Genomic DNA, 22,443 nt, shown 5'->3' on the forward strand with positions numbered 1-22,443 from the left:
TTATATATTAAATGTATAGAAATTAATTTTTACACAAATTTGTTATGAACGAATAAATTTTGCAATATAGTATATCAGTAAGATGTATTTAACAATATGATAAAATAATATAAATTGATACGGAATTGGGATTTTTAATTTTATAGTTATTATAAATGTTTAAGAGCTATTCAATAGCTATGAGCGAAAAAGTAAATTTAAATCATAAGATCTGTACATTATATGTATGTTTATTTCTACTTTTGTTAAATATAAACTGTTATGAAAATATATTATTTGTATTAAAAAAAATTAGTGCTTTTTTGTCGAATAACGCCTTTTTTTGTACCGTTTTGGTGCTTTTTGAAATTTAAAAGCTGGCAACTATGCATTCAATACAGTCAGCCGAGTTTTATTCCCTCATTACACATTGGAAGTTGAAAAGTGCGTTGTTGTGCTAGAAATTTTTTATACGCTCCAATTTTAAATATATATTAGGAAAACCCATTCAAATTGTTTTCATAATCAAGATAAAAGTGAATTTGTTATATGATTGTGGAATAGTTAAAAACAAAATTAATAATAATTAAATTTAATTTAAATTAGAACAAATATAAAGAATGCATATGTATACAAGAGTTGAAACAAAGCATTAGTATATTTTGAAGATACGAAAAAAGGAAACAAAGTATTTAAATTATGGTGTAATATTGCATATTGTGATATTTGCCTGCAAATAGTCTCTATTTTGTATATACAAGCAGGTTTAAAAAGCAAATTATTTGAAGAAGTTTTCGCATATAAGAGATGAAATAGAACAGTGTAAAGAATAGAAGCATATAAGAAAAGCGAAACACGGAGAAAAGCTGGCATAAATAAAGACGAAAATACGCACATAGAGATAAAAAGGCAAACATACACAGTGCTTGTGAACGGGTACGGGTAATACAAACATCGAGCAAGTGATGAAACAAAAGAACTGCAAGAAGTGAATAGAAACTACACCAATTTATTTGCTGTCCGTGTTTAGAAATCGACAAAATTGTACCTTGGTTCATAATTACTATAAAAAGAAAAATAAGTTAAGGTTTTGGAGATTCGGTTGGATAAGCTCTCGTGTGAATATTTTAATTTTTTTATCCTTCATCAATTTTCGTGAAAGCTTGTGATAAAAAAGATTGAACAGTAACAAACAGGTCTTACTTTTAATTTCGAAAATTTTGGATTTTTAATAAAGTAGATCTAAATTAATCATCAACCAAATTACAGGGTAAGTAGAGCTTTCATTTTGTTTGGCATATTACAACTTTGTAATTTCCTTTTTTGCTTTTCTTTATAAAGAATAATTTTTGATCTCTTGCTTACTTTTCTATTGAATCACGGTCCGTTTCCCTATTTACATGCACTTTACATTGTTTTTGGTGCTATCTCTTTTCCACATTTGTACGTGATTGACTGCAACTGCAACCATGCAGCAGTGTACATATGGATACACTCACCGTTGTATGCATATACAAATAATCATATGGGAGCTAGGTGATGTTTTTGCTTACGCTTTTTTGTATTAAGCTGTAAGTTAAAAGGAGCAATGACGTGCCTAGGTATGAATGTATGTATATACTTTTAAGCGAAACAACCTTAGGTAGCCCTTTTTTTGTTTAGTACTTGCGCTCTCATATTAGGTAGACTAATCATTGTAACACTTTGCACCCCCACTGACGAGGTCTGTATATTTATGTATATGGTTTAACAGTGTCGTTCAAAATATTTGCAAGCTATATGAATTGCCGAACCAGTCTTGAACGAAGCCAAGATTTTTCAACACTACTGCAACCAAAATGTTCAATTTCATGTTTCTATAAGCGACGGATATAGTATAATATGCTGTATATGTGTCAAATGTGCATCGATATAAACAAATATGCGATCATACCTGTCACATGTTAATCTTTGCAATTTAATTCAAATGTATTGCAGAGAGAAAACGGTGTCGAAAATAGAACTACATATGAATGTATGCATGTGTGTATATATTTACACATATTTTCACCAAAGATAGCACCAGACAATGCGACTTCAATGATTTATGGGATACATATTATATATCACTACTGCTGTACTGCATTTAATGCATTGTCACTTCGATTTGCATAAAATATTCCAGTATATACAATATGTATGTATGTACATAAATACGTTTCTTAAAAACTCGAAGTACTCGAAGCACTGCACAAATCATTGTATTGCACTCTTACTTAAAAATATAATAATCAAAGGTCAAACAAGAGTCAGAAACATTAATACATACGTTTTCTAAATTTTTTTTTTGGTTTTAAATACATTTATTTTGACTTCTCTGAGCAATAAATAAAATCACCGCTGATAATATAATCATTGACTTGTATGTAAAAAAGACGTCATTACTTGATAATTATTAATCACTGAAATGACCGATTGTCGGCAGAATTCGTTTTGGGATAGGATACGTGTAAAATGCCAACCTTAATTGATTTAAGCATTAATTCTTCCTGTTCATATGCTTGATCGAAATAAGAACCCAATAATTTCAAAAGATTTCACATATGCTCGGATACAGTAAGGGACAAATGTATTCACGAATATAGATAGTTTGAGTTCGCGTGTTATATAATCACTTTTATGCAATATTTTTCCATTGTAAATATTTTTTTAATTTTTTATAACCCAAAAAATAAAAAATATCGTGAACAATTTTATCCTTTACTGTACATATGTATATATATATACATACATATACGCTCTTACTAACATATGTATGTATGTTCATCTATTTTTTAAACCTTTACGATGGGAAGTTACGAAGTCATAGAAAATGGTTATGATGAAAAGCTTATCAATAATAGCAAACGAGTCTAATATCTCATAAAGTGTCCTCATTTTTTTTATATCTACTGTCCTCCCCAATTTTTTTTTTTTTTTTTTTAAACCACCATTGAAATTAATATTATGATATTCATCTAATTTATAAATTATAACAAAATAGATATACTTAAAACACTACTTATTTAATTCGTCGTTTTAAGAGTGTTTTGTCTTAATATTTTGTAAAATTTGAAAATATAGTGTGGATAGTTCACTATCGGAAGAATGTAAAATTTTTTACATTTCCTTGGACTGCATTTTAACATTCATATTGGCTACTTCAGTCGAATATGTTTAAATACCAGGTGTACCGTTATGAAGTGAGCATTAAAATTTGTTGTGAACGAGCCTTAATTTTTTTCTGTTTAGTTGGCATGACATCTGTCAAACATATTCAATAACCTTACAGTCATTGAACCCACTTCATTGTGTTGAAAATGTAAAATTTTGTACCGGATAGTTATAATTTACGGAAAGCATTAGCTTTTCATTTGAAGAAAAGTGGTGCAGAGTCGCATCGAATGCTTGCCGAGGCATATGGTCATCATGCTCTATCAGAAGCAACATGCAAAAGATGGTTTCAACGGTTAAGAGATAATGATTTTGAAGACCACAAAAAAGTTTGAAGACGCTGAACTGCCTTGAGTCAAAAGAAAAAGGCAGCCATGTTAAATGTTCCACAAAAAACAATTTCAGACCGTTTGAAAGCTATGGGAAAGATCCAAAAGTATGGAAAATGTGTGCCATATGATTTGAATGAAAGACAAATGGAAAACCGAAAAAACAGTTAAGAAATTTTGCTTCAAAGACACGAACATAAAATCAGTTTTGCATCGAATAGTCACTGGCGATGAAAAATATGTATATTTAAAAATCCTAAACTGAGAAATTCATGGGTTAATCCGGAATAACCATCAACATTGATTGCAAAAACAGATTGATTCGGTAAGAAGGCAATGCTCTGTGTTTCGTGAGCAGCACTTTGATTCCTACGCAAAAGTCGAAAATTGGGTATCTGATTGGTTTGCTTCAAAATACGAACATTTCTATAGGCATGATATCCACAAATTGCCAGAAAGGTGGTCAAAATGTGTAAAAAGCAATTCCCAATCAAAATTAGTACTTCATTTTAACAAAAAAAATGCTCATACTTGGTATATGCATATGTACCATATGTAGTTTTCCCAATGTTCCAAATGCATATGTTCCACTATTACTTCCGCATTTCAATTTATGGTGCCCACTGTTTCACAACCTGTGAAATTAAATGCCACTATCGACTGGTGGCAGCATTAAACAGGTGAACGCAGTGGAAGTGTTTGTGTTTGCATCTGTACATACGTACATATACTCAGTTTTCTTATGTAAAGTCGTTAAAAGAATAAAAAGAAATGCATATGTTGAAACATGTACATACATATGTATATCTTATATTTACCCTCCAGTGTACTTTCAGTGAAAATTAACTTTAGCAAGCAACTTTTAGAAAATGGGGCTGGGATTCCCAAAGATCCTTAAATATGATACACTACCTGTAAGTAGGTACAAATGTACATGGAAAATATAGATTATCTTACTACCTACGAAAATCTACTAAAATATGTTCCAAGTTATTTAGATTATCTAGTTCAGTTCAAAGTGTACAAAATGAATGTATAAAAAATATTGTTAAATTCTCAAGCTAGTGTAACCAAGGTGAATTAAAACGTAGGTAAGATTTTTTTCAAATTCAAAGCATAGTTTAGTACTATATTTTTGAAATTTAGCTTTCTGATCTACGTTTTCAGCTAGATTTTTAGCCGTAAGTACGTGTGCATAGAGAATGGCGCCCCTTTTCTATTTCTTGGCTTATCAAGAAAAGTGTTCACTATGGTACATAGTTAAAAAGTTTTTTTATTGAAAGTTATTTCTTATATGTATAAAGAAAAATCTGGAATTCTATACCAGACTTACGTTGATTCCGATCGATTGGGGTATGGCTCGCTACTTTAATTTTTTTAGTAAATAATATGTTGGTCAGGAACGTGAAAAATAAATAAATAATTCAATAAGAACAAGTATACTATTACGTCTTCATTATTAGCAATGTTATGTACATATGTATAGCGAAAAATTTCAAGTAGTAATTTTTTAGGCCAATGTTAATTACTCCTCTTATACAAAGCTCTTATCGCTACAATTTACTCATTTGGTGAAATTGGAGCAGAAGATTATTTTTGCCCATATACATTATCATGAGTTCATATACCCTGCAGGACACGCAGAGGTAAATTACATATTTTTCTTTTTAAAAATAAAAACATATTCTGTGTAGATAATAGCTTACGTAATATTATAAGAGTTTAGTCAACAAGCTACAATTTCCTTAAAACTCGACACAACATAATTAAATTACATTTAAAATACAAATGTTTAATTCAAAAATAGTATATATTTTCATAAATCACTAAAAATTTTGTTGAACGATAAAGTACATGTTGTTAAATTACTTTATAAAATGTGTAATCAAAGTAAGCTCATCGCTATTTCCAAATAGGCATCACATCGCCTCAATAGCACCTAACAGTACATTCGAATTCATCAATGTGCTGGACGTTAGGTCGCGGTGCATACCTCATTTATTCTCTATTCTATGCTGATTACTTTAGATTATTTTGTAAATTCCCACAGGGTATCGCATAAATGTAGAGCTGATCAGTTGTTGTCTATAAAGATATAGTTTGATATGTAAACTAATCACATTCGGACATTATTTACAACAATAATAGTTACACCATAGACCAAAACAATGTGAGACACCAAAGCAACAAGCAGTCAAGGCTGTTGTTGTTTTTGCTATTTCAAAAAAATTATCAATTTTGAATCACTTTCTATAGTTTATCAATAAATAAGCACTCAACTCAATCGATAAGAATACTTGAGAGTGCTTTATTAGCTCATAGGCATGATCATACGTAAATACGCATTTTAAAATTAACAAGAACAGACACCTTGTCGGCGGCAGTCTGCAGCTCCACAACAATATAAGTACTCATGAAAAGCTTAATATTACAACTTTACTCGTTACAGGCGCATTTCTCAATTAACAATACGCAATAGATGTGTGTTTTCGATTTATATATAGTACACATGCGCACATAGATACATATGTATGTATGTTTTGGTGAAAATCACGCAACTCAAAAAAGAATTATTTTGCTACATCGGTGCTATTGACACTACTCTATACAGAGCAACAATATTTTAACACTTAAAACAAAATGCTGGCATGTGTATAAACATAGATATTTACATTTCGTGTTCACATTTACACATGTATAGATTCTTAGAGGCGCACACGCTTATTTCGTGCTCACTAATGTATTTATTTTTTATATAAAATTTCCTTTTGCTTTTATACTTATATTTATTTGCAAGTACAACTGCGGTTTGTAGTTGTTTTTGGCTAGCTTTTGCGCCGGACACGTGTGGGTAAAGCGCCTTAGCGGCTGTCAAAGTATAATGGCGACGTGATGATCGAATCAACTCATTCATTGCGACAATTTTATTACGATCTACGTGTACATACGTAGATATACTCATATATCTACGAACAAGAAATAGTTATGTGCATATGTGCCTGTATACATATGTATACTAACAAATGTATATTTCTCTAAATAATATTACTAAGCATATTGGCGTTTAGGAGAAACCAGTTCTCTCTTTCTACAGTGATACTCCGGTATGATAAACGCTTTTACGACTATTGATTACTTTTTACAGACCTATTATTTATACCTTTGTATGAAATTCTCACCAGTCTTTCAAGTAGATCTTCGTCTATTTATTTATTTATTTTGTCGATGTTTGAATGTCTTAAACTAATTTCCCTTTATGATTTTGTTGGAAAAATCATTTGAACCGAATTTTGTGGAAAGTAAAGAGCCCTATTAAACTTTTTTTTGGCAATTACTTGAGTTTATGTTGTTTCGTACCAATGTCTACATCGCATAAATCCCTAATAAACAATAATCCATGCCACAATGTTTATACCAATATTTGTAGAGACTACACAGTGATGCTCTTAAAGTCAATTAAGTGTTCTATTTATAAATATGATTTTTTTAAATTTTATTGTTCAAATTTTGTTCCATCAAATTGCAAAGCTACTGTATTTATTTGTATTCTCGTTTTTCTTTAAACCAATCTATTAATTCAATTTCATTTTAATGTTTTATGCATTTTATTTGCATTAATTGCTTTATTTTTATGTGTTTACATACATACATACATGCCCACATATTTTTTAACGTCTCATAATTTAATTTTTTTTTCTACATTTAGAATTCGCTTGCTCGTGTCTAACATTATAATATTTTTAGCGTGGTGCAGACTACCTTTCTTATCATTCCGTGTCGTTGCGCTGTTGTGTGACTAAATTATCTCTAATTTAATTGTTATTATGATATTCAGATTTGCTATTCCGCGTGTTTTGTTGCTAATTTTATTTCAATATTTATTTCAGCACATACACGAGGTTTTGGTTTTATTTTAATTTTATTTCATATAATGTTTTTGTGCATTGTTGTTTATATACATTAGATATTGCTGGGAGTTGATATAATTGTGATGTTTAATTATTGTGATTACTATTGCTATGAATTGTTAGTGCTTTGTCGGTTTGTTTGTGTTTCAACACAACCTGTTGTACAGGATATTTCTTATTTCATGACTAAACTCCACTATCATCGGTTTACATAGTTTTATAGCTGGAGACCGTCATTTCCATCAATGGGATGGTCCTAAACTTTTTTTTTGCAATTGCCTTAAAATCGAAAAGTGTTATGGCGAATTCACAGAAAAGTTCGATTTACGCTTTTGTATGAGTACGTTCACATAAAAAGTTTTCGACGCGAAGTCAAGCAAAATGTTGAGCCGCTCTCATCTTGCAGTTTGTCAAGCAACAGTTGCCATTTTTATTAAAGAGAAACCCTGAAAGCAAAGCGTTCATTATGGCATACTCTTTATTTTCCGCGCTTCGTTGTTTCAGTATGAACTGCCTTGCAAAGCGAGGCTAGTTGTATGTGAATGGGCGTTTAGAACTCACCCAGCTTTTCCAACATGGTAGAGGACAGGTCAAGAAAAAGATAGAAAGATGGATCTGCTCGAGTTGCTCTCTGTGTATCTTTGGATTGAACTCAAAAAGAGATTGGTAACAATTTTTTAATCCAACTTAGGGAAAAATTAAAGAAGCTTGGTATAATACTCATATGGGAACCTGTAGGCAATTGATAGCGTCTATGACCACAAAATTGGCTACAGTGTTCGAAAAAAATTACTATTATATTTGGTATTAGTTGCATTCTAGTCAATCAATTATAAGACAACACCAATGTTACAGAAATTTTAGTTTTATTCATCAAGCTAACTAGACACACAAGGTAGTAGAATGTTTGAAAATCATTTCGATGTTGTTAAGAATAATATTAAAATTAATGAAGATTGACCTACTATTCTGACCATGAAAATTATATATGTATATGAAAAACCTTATCTTATAGAACAATTCTTTCTTTTATTTGCACAGGTCAAATTTCAATTAATAGGCCTTTAACAGCCTTTATATGTTTGCGAAGAGCAGCAAGATTGCTACGCTGATAGCCACTGCTTCCATCACCACCACCGGCAAAGAAGCGCACAACCACTACTCTTGAAGCCCTGGCGTCGACCTTTGTTTAATTTTCTACGCTTTATTGTCGTTGAGACTTCTCTTAACTTCTTGCATAAGGATTAACTTATTAATAAACAAACAAGTTATAACTTTTTGTAGCACTGCCAATAGCTAGGATCAACACATACACATAAACCTACATTTCGCACACAACCGAAAGCCAACGAATAAATTCGCGATGTTGTACGTGTTCCATGTCGACATGGGACGGATGATGTCCTTTGACATGGCAGTGGCATTGTCTTCGGTCGAGAACCTTAAAGATACCATTCAACGAATGCACGGCATACCAGCTGTAAATATTGTGCTATTGATAAGCGGTGGTGAGATGTTAACATCGTCCACACAGGTCTCTTACTATTCGGCTGGTACCGACACGAATCCAATTTATATGTTCTTAACCGGAGACCCACGCACACCGCCGTCATTGCCAGCGAATGAGCCAGATCGAGATTTGGGAGAACAAGTAGAGCGTTGCAAGCAGTTGCAGCCGATCTATTCTTCCGTAGAGAAACGCGCTCAATTAGCACTGAAAATGTTTGAGTATGCCCGAGATGAGCAGAACCTATGTGAGCGTCTTGTGCGTGACCAACATTTTCAACAGCAGGGTTGGTCGGCTGTTGTGGCCAACATGGAAGACCTGATCAAGGAGTTTCGGTTGCGTTTCACAAATTTTTCAACTGCTTTTGATCGTCACCTGGAAAGACGCGATGGCTATCTAGAGCTTTTGCATAATTTCAACGATGATCTAATCATGTTGGGGCGAATTCCCATTTTGCCGGGTCTGATGTCTATGGCTGAGGAAGATTTCCATGGGTTCGATGATTTTCTTGATCCGGACGAAGTATTCTCGCGGTCTCAATCAACGCAGAAGTCAGTGCTAGTGGCAGGTGGCATGCCTGCACAACAAACTAGTAGTAACGAGCAATCGGAAACCATAACGGGTCATAGCAATCATATTGTCATCGCCGATGATAAAAATTCGACGACAGTGATTAAGAAACCGAGAATGGGCAGAGAACTAGTCGGGGAACCGGCAACAATGACTGACACAGCGAACTCTCCAGTGGCAACCGTTAATCCACATAGTTCATCTGGCAGCAGCTCTCGTCCAACATTAAATCTCTTGCAGTGGATTACATCCAAGGAAAATCAGAATAGATTACAAATTATGTGCGAAGAATGCATCCAAGGTCTTGGCACATTCGACAAAGATGTTTACGCTCAGTTGAAAAACGAAGTTCAACACATTTTAAAACAAGCCGAGCAGCCCGATGTTCGAGAGATTAAGGGCCTCGGCGATAGGCTGTGCAGACTAGAGGAATTCAGGTATAAGATCAAACGCTTGTTACAAGATCAAAGAGAATTGTCCACCGCTTTCCAACAAAATCAAAGTAGGGCCAACGATTTAAATGATCCATCAATATTGCCAGATCTTTGCGCATCGCATCAGTCTCAGCTGGCGGTTATGGTTACAAACCATCAAAAAATTCGTGAAATTCGTCGTATTATTTCCAAAGCTAAAGATGAGCTCGGTGTAAATCTGCACATGCGACTAACACGCATTGGGCATGTAGAGAATAGCATGAGTGAGTTTGATAATCGCCTACTATTTTATCTTCGTTGTTTACGTCGTGCCGAACGGCATATACAGATTATCGAACAAATACACCAGGCGCCTTGCATATATGTGGCTGCAGTTACAGAGGTAAGAAGATACCAATGAAACTCTATATAACTGGTAAATGTTAATCTAATCTTAACTTTCAGGTGGTACGACGTAAAATATTTTCCGGGGAGTTCCGCCTTTGGGCCACTAAATTTGCAGAAGACTTCGAAGTAATCCATAACGAAGAAATAAAGAGGCGACAACAGTTCAACGACAATTTTGACGGTCATTTTTTGAACAAATTATTTCCCGGTATGAACGACATGCCGCCTGCATTCGCCAATGAAACACCATTAGTATTTGATGCTCGATTGCCTAACATCACCAAATCAGACATTGATATGTTGTCCTCACATCTGCCAGATTTGGCATCAGAGATAAAGTTGCCCGATATGGGACCTGTGATAAATTTTTTTGTCTCACGTTCGGGTCCCCATCAGAAGGAACGGATGGAAGAGTTGTTTCGCCAGCAGGTGGCAACAGTTATAGGTACATCGACTGTAGCGGAGGAGGGTATCGGCAATGCGTTGAGTACCGGTGAGAAACCGCTAATGCCCCAAAGGCTCGGAGAGTTGCAGAAGACCGGCGATGGATGTGAAGGATCCGAAACAGATACGGAAAACGAATTCGAAAAGCTGACAACCACGCAATCAACCGCACCAATGCTTGTCACGACAGCCACATCCACAATAAACGTTGAGACAGTTGCCCGCAGTGCCGCCACTTCCTTGTTACTGACACAAAACGCCGAGACGCTCACAGACGAATCGGAATCGTCCACCCTTGCTGAGGTAGAACGTTTGCGAAGCATATTAGGCGCTATGTATAAGGTATCGTCGGAATGTATACGTTTATCACGTGCCGATTTGGATCACTGCCGCACAGGAGTTGTATCCTACCGCGAAGACTTGCAATCCGAACTGCAAATGCTTCATGATCAATGGAATCTGATACGCATGCAAAGTGAGCAGCGTGAGCAAATATTGCACCAAACACAAGAGTTGTTGAATGAAACAGTGCAGCAACGTGAAGGTGAGCTTGCCGCTTTGCGACAAAAACTTTGCGATGTGGAATTGCTACAGCCGCAGTTGGAGGAATTGAAAGAAAAACTCTGTTCGACTGAACTGGAGCAGCAACGTGCAGTGGCGGCTGCTCGTGCAGAACTTTTACACGAGCATAAATCTGAAATAGAATCGCTACGCTGTCGTTATAAACTCATGACCTCCGTGGAGCTATCGCCGTCCGAAACAAGTCTCGAAAAATTGGAACGTCCGCCATCCAACATCGACCAGAACACAATCGATCGTGGTGAACATGAGGCGATAGTCGCCCAATTGCGTGCGTCGTTCGAAACTGAAAAGGAGAAGTCCATCGCTGCCGCTTTAGATATGGAGCGCGCCATTTGGCAAACAAAATTCAATTTAAACTCAGAATCTGTGATTGGCAATGTGAACATATTGAAGGAGATGCTCGAGGAGAAAGACCGACAGCTAGATCTGGTGCGTAAGCAGAACCTTTTGCTAACTAAAGAGATCTATCAGCTAAAACTGCGGATCGATTCACTCACAAACGAGGAGGGCAATAGCTGGCTTAAAGAAAAGATAGAGTATTTAAATCGAGATAAGAATCGCTTGGAGGAGGAGCTAATCATTGAGAAGGAGCGCTCGAAGCGCTTGGAAATGGAAACTTCTTTTGCTGCCTTAAAGGCGTAAGTAAAAAATGACGCGTACTCATTTATATGAGATGTTTCTAGATGTTGTGTTATTAACAAAAATTATGATGTTTTATGTATTATGTTATTTTTGCAGTTCTAGTCATAAATATTTACTGTTAGACTCTTGCAATAAAGGTGATGTGGTATTCGTCGTGTGGAGCATGCGTCACAGTCAGTATATGGTAGTCCAGGACTCTCCAATTCTGTATTTCGTCCACGGAGACTGTCTGTCAGCTATGAATTTGCGCATGCCGGCCACACCATCTCCAAGTGAAAATGCAATAGTGGAAAATACGCTCCTACCGGTGCCTTACTATGCAATTGGGCGTGTCATCGATAGAGAGTACTGTCAAGCTAGGAAGGTAAGCGATTTCATTTAATGAATTGTATTCAAATAACTTTCCGCAACGCAATGCATTTTCTAATTCGAATATTCTAACATTTTACATGATCTGTCAGGATGAAAACCGTTATCGTGTTTCTAAAGGCACAAGGTTCTATCGCATAAAGCTCGTACCATTGTCGAGCATGCCACATTTAAGCGGACGTCGGGAAAAAATCGAATGTAATTAAAGAAAAACATATAATTTTTTAAAATTTTCATTACCAAAATTAAATATCTACTTTTACAGCATCATTCTGCACATCTACGTCCACCTCATTTTCACAATGTGAGACGAGCACTGACAACGAAACCACTGCATTGCTGCCCAGTGTCTGTAAAGCGCTCGTACCGGTAAGCGGTTGTAATCCAGCCTCGCCAACCCTGCGTCAACCTCAATTTTCGCCCAATATTAGCACCATTGAGGAGAGCATTACTGCGACAACAGCACCCACAAAAGATGTGGTTGATTTCACCACAACAGTAACCAAAATCGAAGTTACTTCGAAAGCAATAGACCGTTCTGGACACATGGATGATGGCGATAATCCAATTGCGACCACATCGGGTGAACGTTGTCGCTACACTAGCTTTAGTATAGAAGATGAAACGGAAAATTTGCCTACCTTAACCAGCACACCAATGTCTATGAGATCTATGCCTTCTCAACAATTAATGCTACAGACTGTGATAACAGAGCAACCAACGTCATCGGGAAAACAAAATGTTATACCAATAATAACGGATCCTTGCATAGAGGCTGCAGACGTTAGCGGTTGCTCCGCTGATTTAAAAAATACATCCTTCGCCACCGCCTGCAGCGAAGATTCGGATGAATATCGCTCATTGGAACACAAGGATGATGCGGACTTTGCTGTATCTGAATAGTGATTCCTTATTCTCCACGCCGATAATAACGTAAATCATACGTTTGATACACAAATGCAACAAATACAAAACGAAGCCCCTTTTCATATATTAACCGTAATAATTAACATAAATACGTTTTATGCAATATATGTTATATTGAGATGAGAATTGAGAAATGAGACAGAACTAAGAAAGGTGGGGTGATAAGGACAAAACTATCAAAAAAAAAAATTAGTATGTGTTTATTAAAAATATTAATAATAAATAAATTTCACTTTAACTTATATTTAAAATAGTTGTAAAATCGTATGAATTAGTTATAATGGTATTAAACTATACGTGAATTCCACTCTCAATAACCCAAAACAAGCAGTCCAAAAATCAATTGGTCGGGTTAGAGTATAATAAAATTAATAATATATATATAAATTAAAAAGGGTACACGAACTACCCAAACGAATTGACAAAGCTATCCTACACTCAGCGAGATAAAAAGGAGCGTGACACAATTAGATTTAACTGCATACGCAAGCGTATATATAACATATATATATATACATATATATATAGACATATATTTTTTATTCCTTAACTTACTGCAAAAAAAAGCTTAAAATTTGCACTTTAAATATAGTTATAATATTCTTTCTAAAACAAAAATGAAAAATTTAAAAATGTGCTAAGATTATGCAACAAAATAAATAAAATTGCTTAAAGTAAAAATTACCGATTAACAAATATACATTGGTTTGAAATTTCAAAATGGGGAAAACTGTTCTCAAAAAACCCCCAAAATTGTTATGTTGCTTTTTATCAGCAAATGATAAGAAAAAATTATAAAAATAATAGTTTTAATTAACAAAATGCGTATTTTAAAGTAATAAAACGAGAAACAAATTATAAATACTTCTTTTATTTCGACAGCATTTTAAGAAACCCGTAAAAGTCATAGAAGCTCATGCTGAATGTTGTTGGGCTTAGTCCGTTAATAACACCATATAGTTTAGGTGATATCTCATTTGAATTTTAGAAAGGTTAAATCTTAGACACTCACACTTGCAACAAAACTTAGTTATCTCTGTTATTCAGGCTGTGAAATTACTATTGGTCGTTATTAAGTTGAACATAGAAGTAGAAGTGGTACAAGTACGGATAAAAGTTCAACTTATCATAAGATAAAGGTTTTTTTTGCCGAACCGAATGCAGTCAACTTGGTATGATCTTCTCAAACTGATAATGTAATTTTTAAAATGATTATGAAAACAAGCACCGAAGCTCTAATACCATTCGCAAATAAATATGTTCCATACAAGACCTTGCTCTTTGGAGATAGATCATTACCTTGAAAAATAATCCATGGCAAATTTCGTGAAGATACCTTATCAAATAAAAACGGTATCCATACAAAAACTTTATTTCGAACGATCAGTTTGTATAGCAGCTATATGCTATAGTGGACCGTTATCGACAGTTTAGAAAAATGTGCAGCCTTTTTGGAATAAAAGGAAATGTGCAAAATTTCAGATCATATCTGATAAACTGAGTTACTAGTTTCCGTATTTGCAGACAGACAGTCATGACTAAATCGACTTAACTCGTCATGTTGGATCATTTATATATTTTATAAGGTCTCCGACGTTTCCTTCTGTGTATAATAAACTTAATACCATATACCCTGTTGAGGATATAGTAATCAGAATTTTTTATGGTAAAACAGCATAAGTATGTTTATTATAAATAAAATTATATTTTACAATATTAATCAAAACGAAAGGCTTTTAACGTTCTACCACATAATAATAATACAAACCGACTATGCAGATAAAATATCGTAAATTAAAAAAATACACACGCTCTCTTTAGCAAACACAATCAATCTAAATTAAATTAAACTAACAGTATACAGATATGTGAACATACAACAAATTTTATAATAGGAAAATATTATTATAATTATGTATATGTATATTGGATTACTACAAACATTGTCTTACTGTTACTTAAAATTTTTTTTATTATTATCCAGTTGTGCATATACATATATTTATATATCAGTCTAGCAGTCAAAAAGAGTTTAGCATATGATGGTTAGTTGAGTTCAATGGCCGTGGGCCGTGGGAGACTGCATCTGAAAACAAAAATAAACAGCTAAAATAACTGCATACAAGTGGCTGAGGCAGAGACCAATTTTTTACATGTGTACATACATACATACAAAACTTTATATAAATATGAATGTACACATATACAACCATATATAGTATAGAGTATATTATTGTATATTCGTTATGAAAAATTTACATTAGAGCTTATTTGTCTACCACACGCAAATAAACCCACCAACATTACGAACGACGAGAAGCTCTCATTAATTTCCCTGACTTGGTTTTTCATATTAAAAGTATTGCAGATGAAGCCAAAAAGTTTATGCAATTTGGTTGTGTCAATATTAATGTGAGCCGCACTATCCGATCACCTTTTTTTATATTTAATTATTTTTCAAGTGTTTGTTTCAAGATTCTGTTGCCACACCATCTCTACGAGTGGCCACACAGAGTTGAACCTTAGATATTTGTATTCGTTTTCTTGTTTCATTTCATTAAAGTTGGCTGGCTATGTGCTCGCGCACGCCTCATCTGAACCTCATTTGGTATTCATCTTTAATTAGTCGAATATGTTTTACAGTTAAATACGCTCCAATTACTCAATGCATATATTATTTTAAATGAAAAATGAAAGAAAAACATAAGTGTGCTCCACCTCATCGCAATTGTATGCTCACTCCTTTCACCATTATTTACGAGTCTATAAAAGAAATGATGCACTTACACATACTTATGTATATACATGTTTGTATATATGTAGGTATGTGCGCATTGAAAAGCAAATGCACAGCACATATTTGGCGCCCCGCCGCCGACTTACCTTCACTCCTTTCAAGCAACTGCATAATCTTCCCTCCATCATCAAATATTCCATTACTCAACATGTTCGTGCCCATTTTCTTGCACACATCTCGTCCACATGTAATCCTCTACTCGTCCAATTGCTCACCACCTGCCAGCTGTTGTCACGCAAATCACAAAATACCGCATTTCTTTAGCACAATTTTACGTTTCCGCGCTGTTGAACTCTTTTTGGCTGCTCGCAACACAATCGTGCCACTATTGGACTTTGTGAATGTTGGACTGAAGGCACTAATTGTGGGCTGATGACCATTGGAACCACCATTTACGCCGCTGCTGCCACCATTTGGTGTATATGACTGTTCGGTGTTTTCGCCGAGCATCAGCTGGTGACATTTCGTAGCCAAATATCGGAAAACGGATGCCACATTCACATCCTCCTTAACGGATGTTCGTATGAGGCGGCAATTCAAATTGCGCGCCAGAGTTTCCACTTCGTCTGCCGATACAACTGACTGTTCGATGAGGTCAATTTTATTCTGTACAATTACGGTTGGTATCTCATTGCATTCATTTTCCACTTTACGCTTCCAATCTCTGATGGCCTCGAATGAGGCTCGATCGGTCGTGCTGAAAGTGAGCACACACGCCTGCGCACCACGATAGTAAGCTTTGGTTATGGCGTCAAACTCCTCTTGCCCGGCAGTGTCCCATAGCATTATGCGCACATCTTCACCGTCAATTTCGATTTGTCGTTCCAGAAAATCCACACCAATTGTTTTCTTATAGTCTTTGGTGAAAATACCCTTACAGTAGCGTTGTATCATGGATGATTTCCCAACACCGCCATTACCCACAATCACCACCTTGATGGCGATTTCGATGTCGTCCTCGCGCATTATGTCATAAGTGTTGGAGGGAGCCGTTGTTGGTGTTTTATTTATGTCAGCGGTGTTGATTATGTGTATCCGTCTCGGTAAATATGGTTGGTTACGTATGACTTGCGAGCTTTGTGCTTCAACAAAGGGAAAGACTAGACTTGTCGTTGGTGTTGTTGTTCGCCGCACGTTGCGCTGCGAAGAAGTAATTAAATTTACGAGTGAACGGAAGAGTTTGCCTTTTGTAATGACCAACAATAGATAACGGTTATCAGTCGCGTTATAACGATACACGATTATAGCGAGCGATTTTAAGCTGTTATTTCATTAGCGCTCGTTGTAATTGTTCGGCGGCGTTGGTCAACCTGTGAAATATAACACGAATTATTAATAATCGTTCACGAATATTCATACAATTTCGATCTTAAGTTATTTATCTATTTCTGCACTTGCACTTATTCGCAATGCAAACAAACATACATACATATGTATGGTGTGTAATTCTAACATTTTTGGTAATAATTTATAGCACGGTTAACTTCAATTTCAGTTATTGACCTCTGGTTCGAAGATTATCTTTCACTTTCTATTAAACGTTTTCTCTGCACTTTCAACTACAAACAGCAACAACACTAAAGGAGCAAGCAAGCCTGAAATTAATAAATATATACACATGTTTTACATGCATGCAAAAAAGAAGCCAATAAACTAAATAACTAACGGCAAATACGCAATGCCACTAAAGTTATTAATCATCAGCGGCTACGCTATCATAACCACGAACGTTCAATAGCAGCATTGCTAACGCATTGACCATCATAGACATTTAGTGAATTAAGCAACGGATTTGCGAAAGCAATTTGCAGCTTTGCCGGTGTAACCGGTCGGCAATTGCAAAATTTCATGATATGCCTTGTCGCATTCATATGTCCATACGAGGACGGTCTGATAACTACTAAGACTCTCTGAGCATTGGCTTTTGAATAAGGAGTCGTCACAATATGTCTCTCCTTCGATGATAATCCTTTAAAATAAGTTCAAACCACACCCAGCTGCCCACAAAAAGGTCATCTACATCGACTACCTGCCTAGAAGGGCAACACGTCTCTATTACTAAATTATTGAGCCAATTCGACGTCTAATTGCAGAAAAACGATCTAATAAAAACAGTCCTTCTCCATCATAACAACCTACCGGCTCACACCTCTGCTGTCGCCTCGGCCATATTGGGCAAATTTGATGGCAAACAGCTGTCTCATCCACAGTATTCTAAAATTCATTTAGAAAAAAAATGTTTTCGGGGAATTTTAGATATTCTCCATGAATGAATGGACTGTGGGACGCCATATAGTTTCATTCTTTGAAATTTAAAATGTTTTCAAACCGTGACTCTCCTTATGATTACAAATGAATGAAAATTGACAATACAGCAACTCACTTAGGCCATGTTAGCGCATTTACGTACCACATACATTTCCGAGTTACACATTCGCCAAACGGTGTGTATCCAACGTGTTAGATATATGTATAAGCTCACGTGGGACAATTAATTAAGATGTTACACGGTTAATTAAAACACACGAAAACTGTATCTTGGGAATTACCCAGTGAAGAATTCTCATAGACAGTTGATGTGTGTCCCTACATATACAGAGATGTGTAGGTTTCATTGTAGAGAAGATGTGCACTTTCCGAGAGAATGCACCTAATAAATTGGTTAAGCTGGCAGCCAAATGGACGTACTTAAGTAAGTAAATAAGTACAGTAACTATAGTTTTTAAAGTAAAGAAATATTCGTATGATTCTTACATGATTTTTGAACGCATGCTTATGATTTGAAATATAATTTTTTATATATGCATTTTTTTACTTTTAAAGTTTTAAAAAGACAAAAAGCATCTATGGTTCTAAGCAACCTCCCCACCCATTTTCAGCCAAATCAGTTCAGTTGTACTAATACGACTTTCTTTAATATACATACATATGTATATGTATGTATGTACATATAGAGATGCAAAATCGACGATGATTTTGCTAAAAAGGCCCCCGTTAGGACCTCCTGCAGGAATAAATGTATAACTGTGCAAAGTTTCAGGCTTTTCCGTGCTATGGTTCGGACGTTTTGCGGGTACATAATGAAATAGCGTTTCATTTGTATATACATATAAAATAATATACGAGTATAAGATATGTATGCGTATTTCATAATAAATCCAAGTTCAAGTATTATTCTTTTTGTGGACGATAATGTATACATATATACATACAAACATATGGTACTTGTAGTAGGTTTCATTGCCATCAGTTCAGTGGTTAGTTTCAAAGCGTGGCTGAAGCTGTTGTGTTTTTACTATTGTTGTATTTATTCAACGAACTGGCTAGTTCTCGGCTTGTGCGCACACATAGCTTCCAATTTCTATTTTTATCCCTCTTGGCTGTTTTTCAAAGATGTTCTTTGCTTCCCACTTCTTTTACAAATTCAGCTATTCCATTATTTTTTCTCTTTTTGCGGGTATTGATATCTGTGTGTATGTATGTATGGACTTGGTCACTACTCTTTCTTCCATGGCGTAGTGGTGGTTTACATTTGTTGATCATCAGCTTGCTTTTTTGTTGTATTAATATTGTTCTTGCCACAGTTATTTCGTGGTGATAGACTCCTATTACTAATATATTATATCTATATATGCGATTATGTTGGAACCATTTTGTTGTGGTTTATGTGATTATTGTTGTTATTGTCACTCTTAGTTGGTTTTGGTAGCTTATTCTCCACTCACCAACTTCATTGCGTTGCTAATTAAGGTCGTCACAGCATAGTAAGAAAGAAAAGAGGCTAAGCAGATTGGCCTGTTTGTGGTGTTAGCGCTTTTTCTAGGATTGCGACCCTCAGTGTATATAAGACCGTTAATTTAAGCTGTAACTTCAAGTACGGGTAATTTTTTTAACATAAATATTTGTATTTCACGCACTAGTCCACAAAGTGAATAGAATAATTTTCTTTTGCTCAAAACTAACTACATACATTTTTCCAGTTTTTCTTTTTAATTTAGTAGTGATCTTAACTCTACTTTATTGGTTTTAGGCATACTACATGTGGTGAAAAGTATTTGGCTTATCTTCGATCTCTGCGACCAATCGATTCAATAACACACCGACATTTGATTTATTGATTGTTTTAATTAATTTGACTCAGTGCTTTGAAAGTAAAACACTATTGTTTTTTGACTGCTGCATATGTGTATGTATTTACATATTCTTCACAGCAAGAATGATGAAGAAACTTTAAATCTGCAAAAAAGCTGATTGTAAAATATCGTAATCGCCGGGGATTAACTCAGATATTCTAAACATAGACATTACTTACTCTCACTTTACTTATTCTTTAGCGTAATAATATTTAACTCTAACCGACTAAAATATGCGTAACAGTAAAATAATGTCAATTCAAATGACGGAATCAAAGAAATGAGGCGATTTATCGAAATGTCCACACGTACCAAAAATTCTAAATCTCCCAACTATCACTTATTGTCTTACTATGTATGCCCCTATAAGAGTTAAAGAGACATTTCAGTGAGATAGAAGCGCATATTGATAACTAATTCCAGCGACATAGAGCGTTGGAGTACAAGAACAGTTATCAATGTGTGTATAATCTATACATATCTGAAATTATTTCAATTTTTACTGCAATCGAAGGTATTTAATATTTTACCATGCTTTCAGAAATGGAACGAAACGCTGTACGCATTGTATTTTTTTAAAACCATATTCGCATATATACACACATACATACATAAATATATGGATGTGGCTGTGTAATATACATACATATTTTCAAAGTCATATCTAAAAAGATGCCTTAATGGCTCTTACTGGTAAAAATTCATTAGCGCATGCGTAGAACTATCACTAATGCCCACACAATACAAGCAAAGCCAACCGGCAAGCACATACATACATATGTAACATATGTATATACTCGTAAATGTTGCCATAGCGGCTTTTAAATCAGCAAGCACCTGTTCTTAAACATTCCTTATGAAGCTGCTTTGGTATTGATGTTGATCGCAATGGCTTGGTCTGTAAGGCGTGATAAAAGTTTTTATTTTTTAATTCCTAGACAACGGTGGATTGCAGATGACGGTCTGCAGCTTGCAATATTTGATTGCACTTGATTACTACTGCCTCTCTTAATACATACATATGTAAGTAAAATTTGTATGTATTTGTCAGTGAGAATTTTTACTGCATTTTAAATAAGTTCACGTTTCTCAGTTTTAAAGAAGTTGCTAGGGATAGTTGGATTCAACTTTTATTATTATATAGACATAGATGTGTACAGGTAAGTAGATTAAAGCAAATTGAAAACCGCTAATTGGGCTTCCGATATGCAAACGACTTCGTCAATGAAAACTCTATATACGTTTTTAATTCGCAAATGTATGACTATAATGTGATTTTCTCGTTAATTATATAGATCTTTTAGTTCTTGTTGTGAATTAGATTAGAAACAGTATTTGTTATTTTTAGCCAAGATAAAACCAAGGAATTTTTTTTAATTCTTATTGCATGTAAATAGGTAGACAATCTATAGGTGAATGTAATGGTAAATTTGCCATTTCCTTCTTGCTATGTTAATATTCCTTTCGTTGTTGCTGGTTTCAGTTACACCATGTCAAGAAATCAATTGCAATGCGTTTTAACATATTTCTTTGCATGAACGAGTCAGTTCTTTGAAACACCTTCTTTATTATTGTTTTTATTTTATTTTTTGTTTTTCCCTGAAAACTTCTGCACAGTGAAAGTTTGGTCCAACGTATACACTATCACTTCACTTCATATTTCCATGTTTTTTTTTTGGATGCTACAAGAATACATACATACGTGTTTACTTTTGTGTGTATGTAAAGCATAAAATATTAATTATTTTTGCTCGTTAGTATTTTGTTTGCCGTTTGTAAAGATACACTAACACTGGATGGTTGGTTGCGACTGCGCTCGGCCAATGATGGTAGCGGCCGTTTTGGTATTTGGCCTTAAAGCATTGTGTGGTCCCAGAAAACTTGGCTTAGAAAATTCAGTGTTGTTTCTTAAACGTTAAGCCATTGTTTTTGGTGTGTTATAAATATTTTATAATAAAATGGACTAAAATATCTAACAACCTTACATTTATACCTACATTACGTTTTTGAAATTATATTTACTAATAAATTGTACTAGTACAGCTCAGCGTCAATGTTTTAACTGTTTTTCGAGATAAATTCTTTTCATTTGGAATCAAAAAACTATACTGTTTGAAGCTTACCTGAGTTCGAAATTTATAAACGTATATAAATACAGAGGTTTAAGAAGCCAGCCTCAGTTTTGAAACAGATTTTCCCAACATTCTACGGCACGCGAAAGGTTTAACTATTAATAACTAAGT

General features: G+C 34.8%; 2 protein-coding genes and 1 long non-coding RNA gene across 10 annotated transcripts; 1 reads left to right on the forward strand and 2 right to left on the reverse strand.

The window, feature by feature from the left end:
- The first annotated feature begins 443 nt into the window (after positions 1 to 443).
- On the forward strand, positions 444 to 14,132 carry Atg17 (autophagy-related 17). Of its 3 annotated transcripts, none has more exons than XM_014235656.3 (6): positions 444 to 1,249; positions 8,450 to 10,301; positions 10,364 to 11,970; positions 12,071 to 12,338; positions 12,436 to 12,541; positions 12,609 to 14,132. In XM_014235656.3, exons 2-6 carry the CDS (start codon positions 8,772 to 8,774, stop codon positions 13,244 to 13,246), a joined length of 4,149 nt encoding a protein of 1,382 aa, XP_014091131.3. In that variant the 5' UTR covers positions 444 to 1,249; positions 8,450 to 8,771; the 3' UTR covers positions 13,247 to 14,132. The 3 variants fall into 3 exon arrangements, with proteins under 3 accessions (XP_014091131.3, XP_014091132.3, XP_036233048.2); XM_014235657.3 differs by lacking the exon at positions 444 to 1,249 and adding an exon at positions 4,515 to 4,587; XM_036377155.2 differs by lacking the exon at positions 444 to 1,249 and adding an exon at positions 4,516 to 4,591.
- On the reverse strand, positions 5,292 to 6,620 carry LOC138858863 (uncharacterized). The gene is made up of 2 exons (XR_011397888.1): positions 5,653 to 6,620; positions 5,292 to 5,585 (listed from the first exon to the last, which is right to left on the reverse strand). It is a non-coding gene; the product is annotated as an uncharacterized lncRNA (long non-coding RNA).
- Positions 14,133 to 14,927: 795 nt separating the features above from the next.
- Rab23 (RAS oncogene family member Rab23) lies at positions 14,928 to 22,151 on the reverse strand. Of its 6 annotated transcripts, XM_070112855.1 has the most exons (4): positions 21,903 to 22,151; positions 16,154 to 17,377; positions 15,569 to 16,033; positions 14,928 to 15,356 (listed from the first exon to the last, which is right to left on the reverse strand). In XM_070112855.1, exon 2 carries the CDS (start codon positions 17,031 to 17,033, stop codon positions 16,308 to 16,310), a length of 726 nt encoding a protein of 241 aa, XP_069968956.1. In that variant the 5' UTR covers positions 17,034 to 17,377; positions 21,903 to 22,151; the 3' UTR covers positions 14,928 to 15,356; positions 15,569 to 16,033; positions 16,154 to 16,307. The 6 variants fall into 6 exon arrangements, with proteins under 6 accessions (XP_069968956.1, XP_036233057.1, XP_036233056.1 ...); XM_036377164.2 differs by lacking the exon at positions 15,569 to 16,033 and having other exon boundaries at positions 21,992 to 22,149; XM_036377163.2 differs by lacking the exon at positions 15,569 to 16,033 and having other exon boundaries at positions 21,911 to 22,149.
- Between the last annotated feature and the right edge of the window lie 292 nt (positions 22,152 to 22,443).

Source organism: Bactrocera oleae, chromosome 2 (assembly GCF_042242935.1).
Source record: "Bactrocera oleae isolate idBacOlea1 chromosome 2, idBacOlea1, whole genome shotgun sequence".
Lineage (NCBI taxonomy): Eukaryota > Metazoa > Arthropoda > Insecta > Diptera > Tephritidae > Bactrocera > Bactrocera oleae.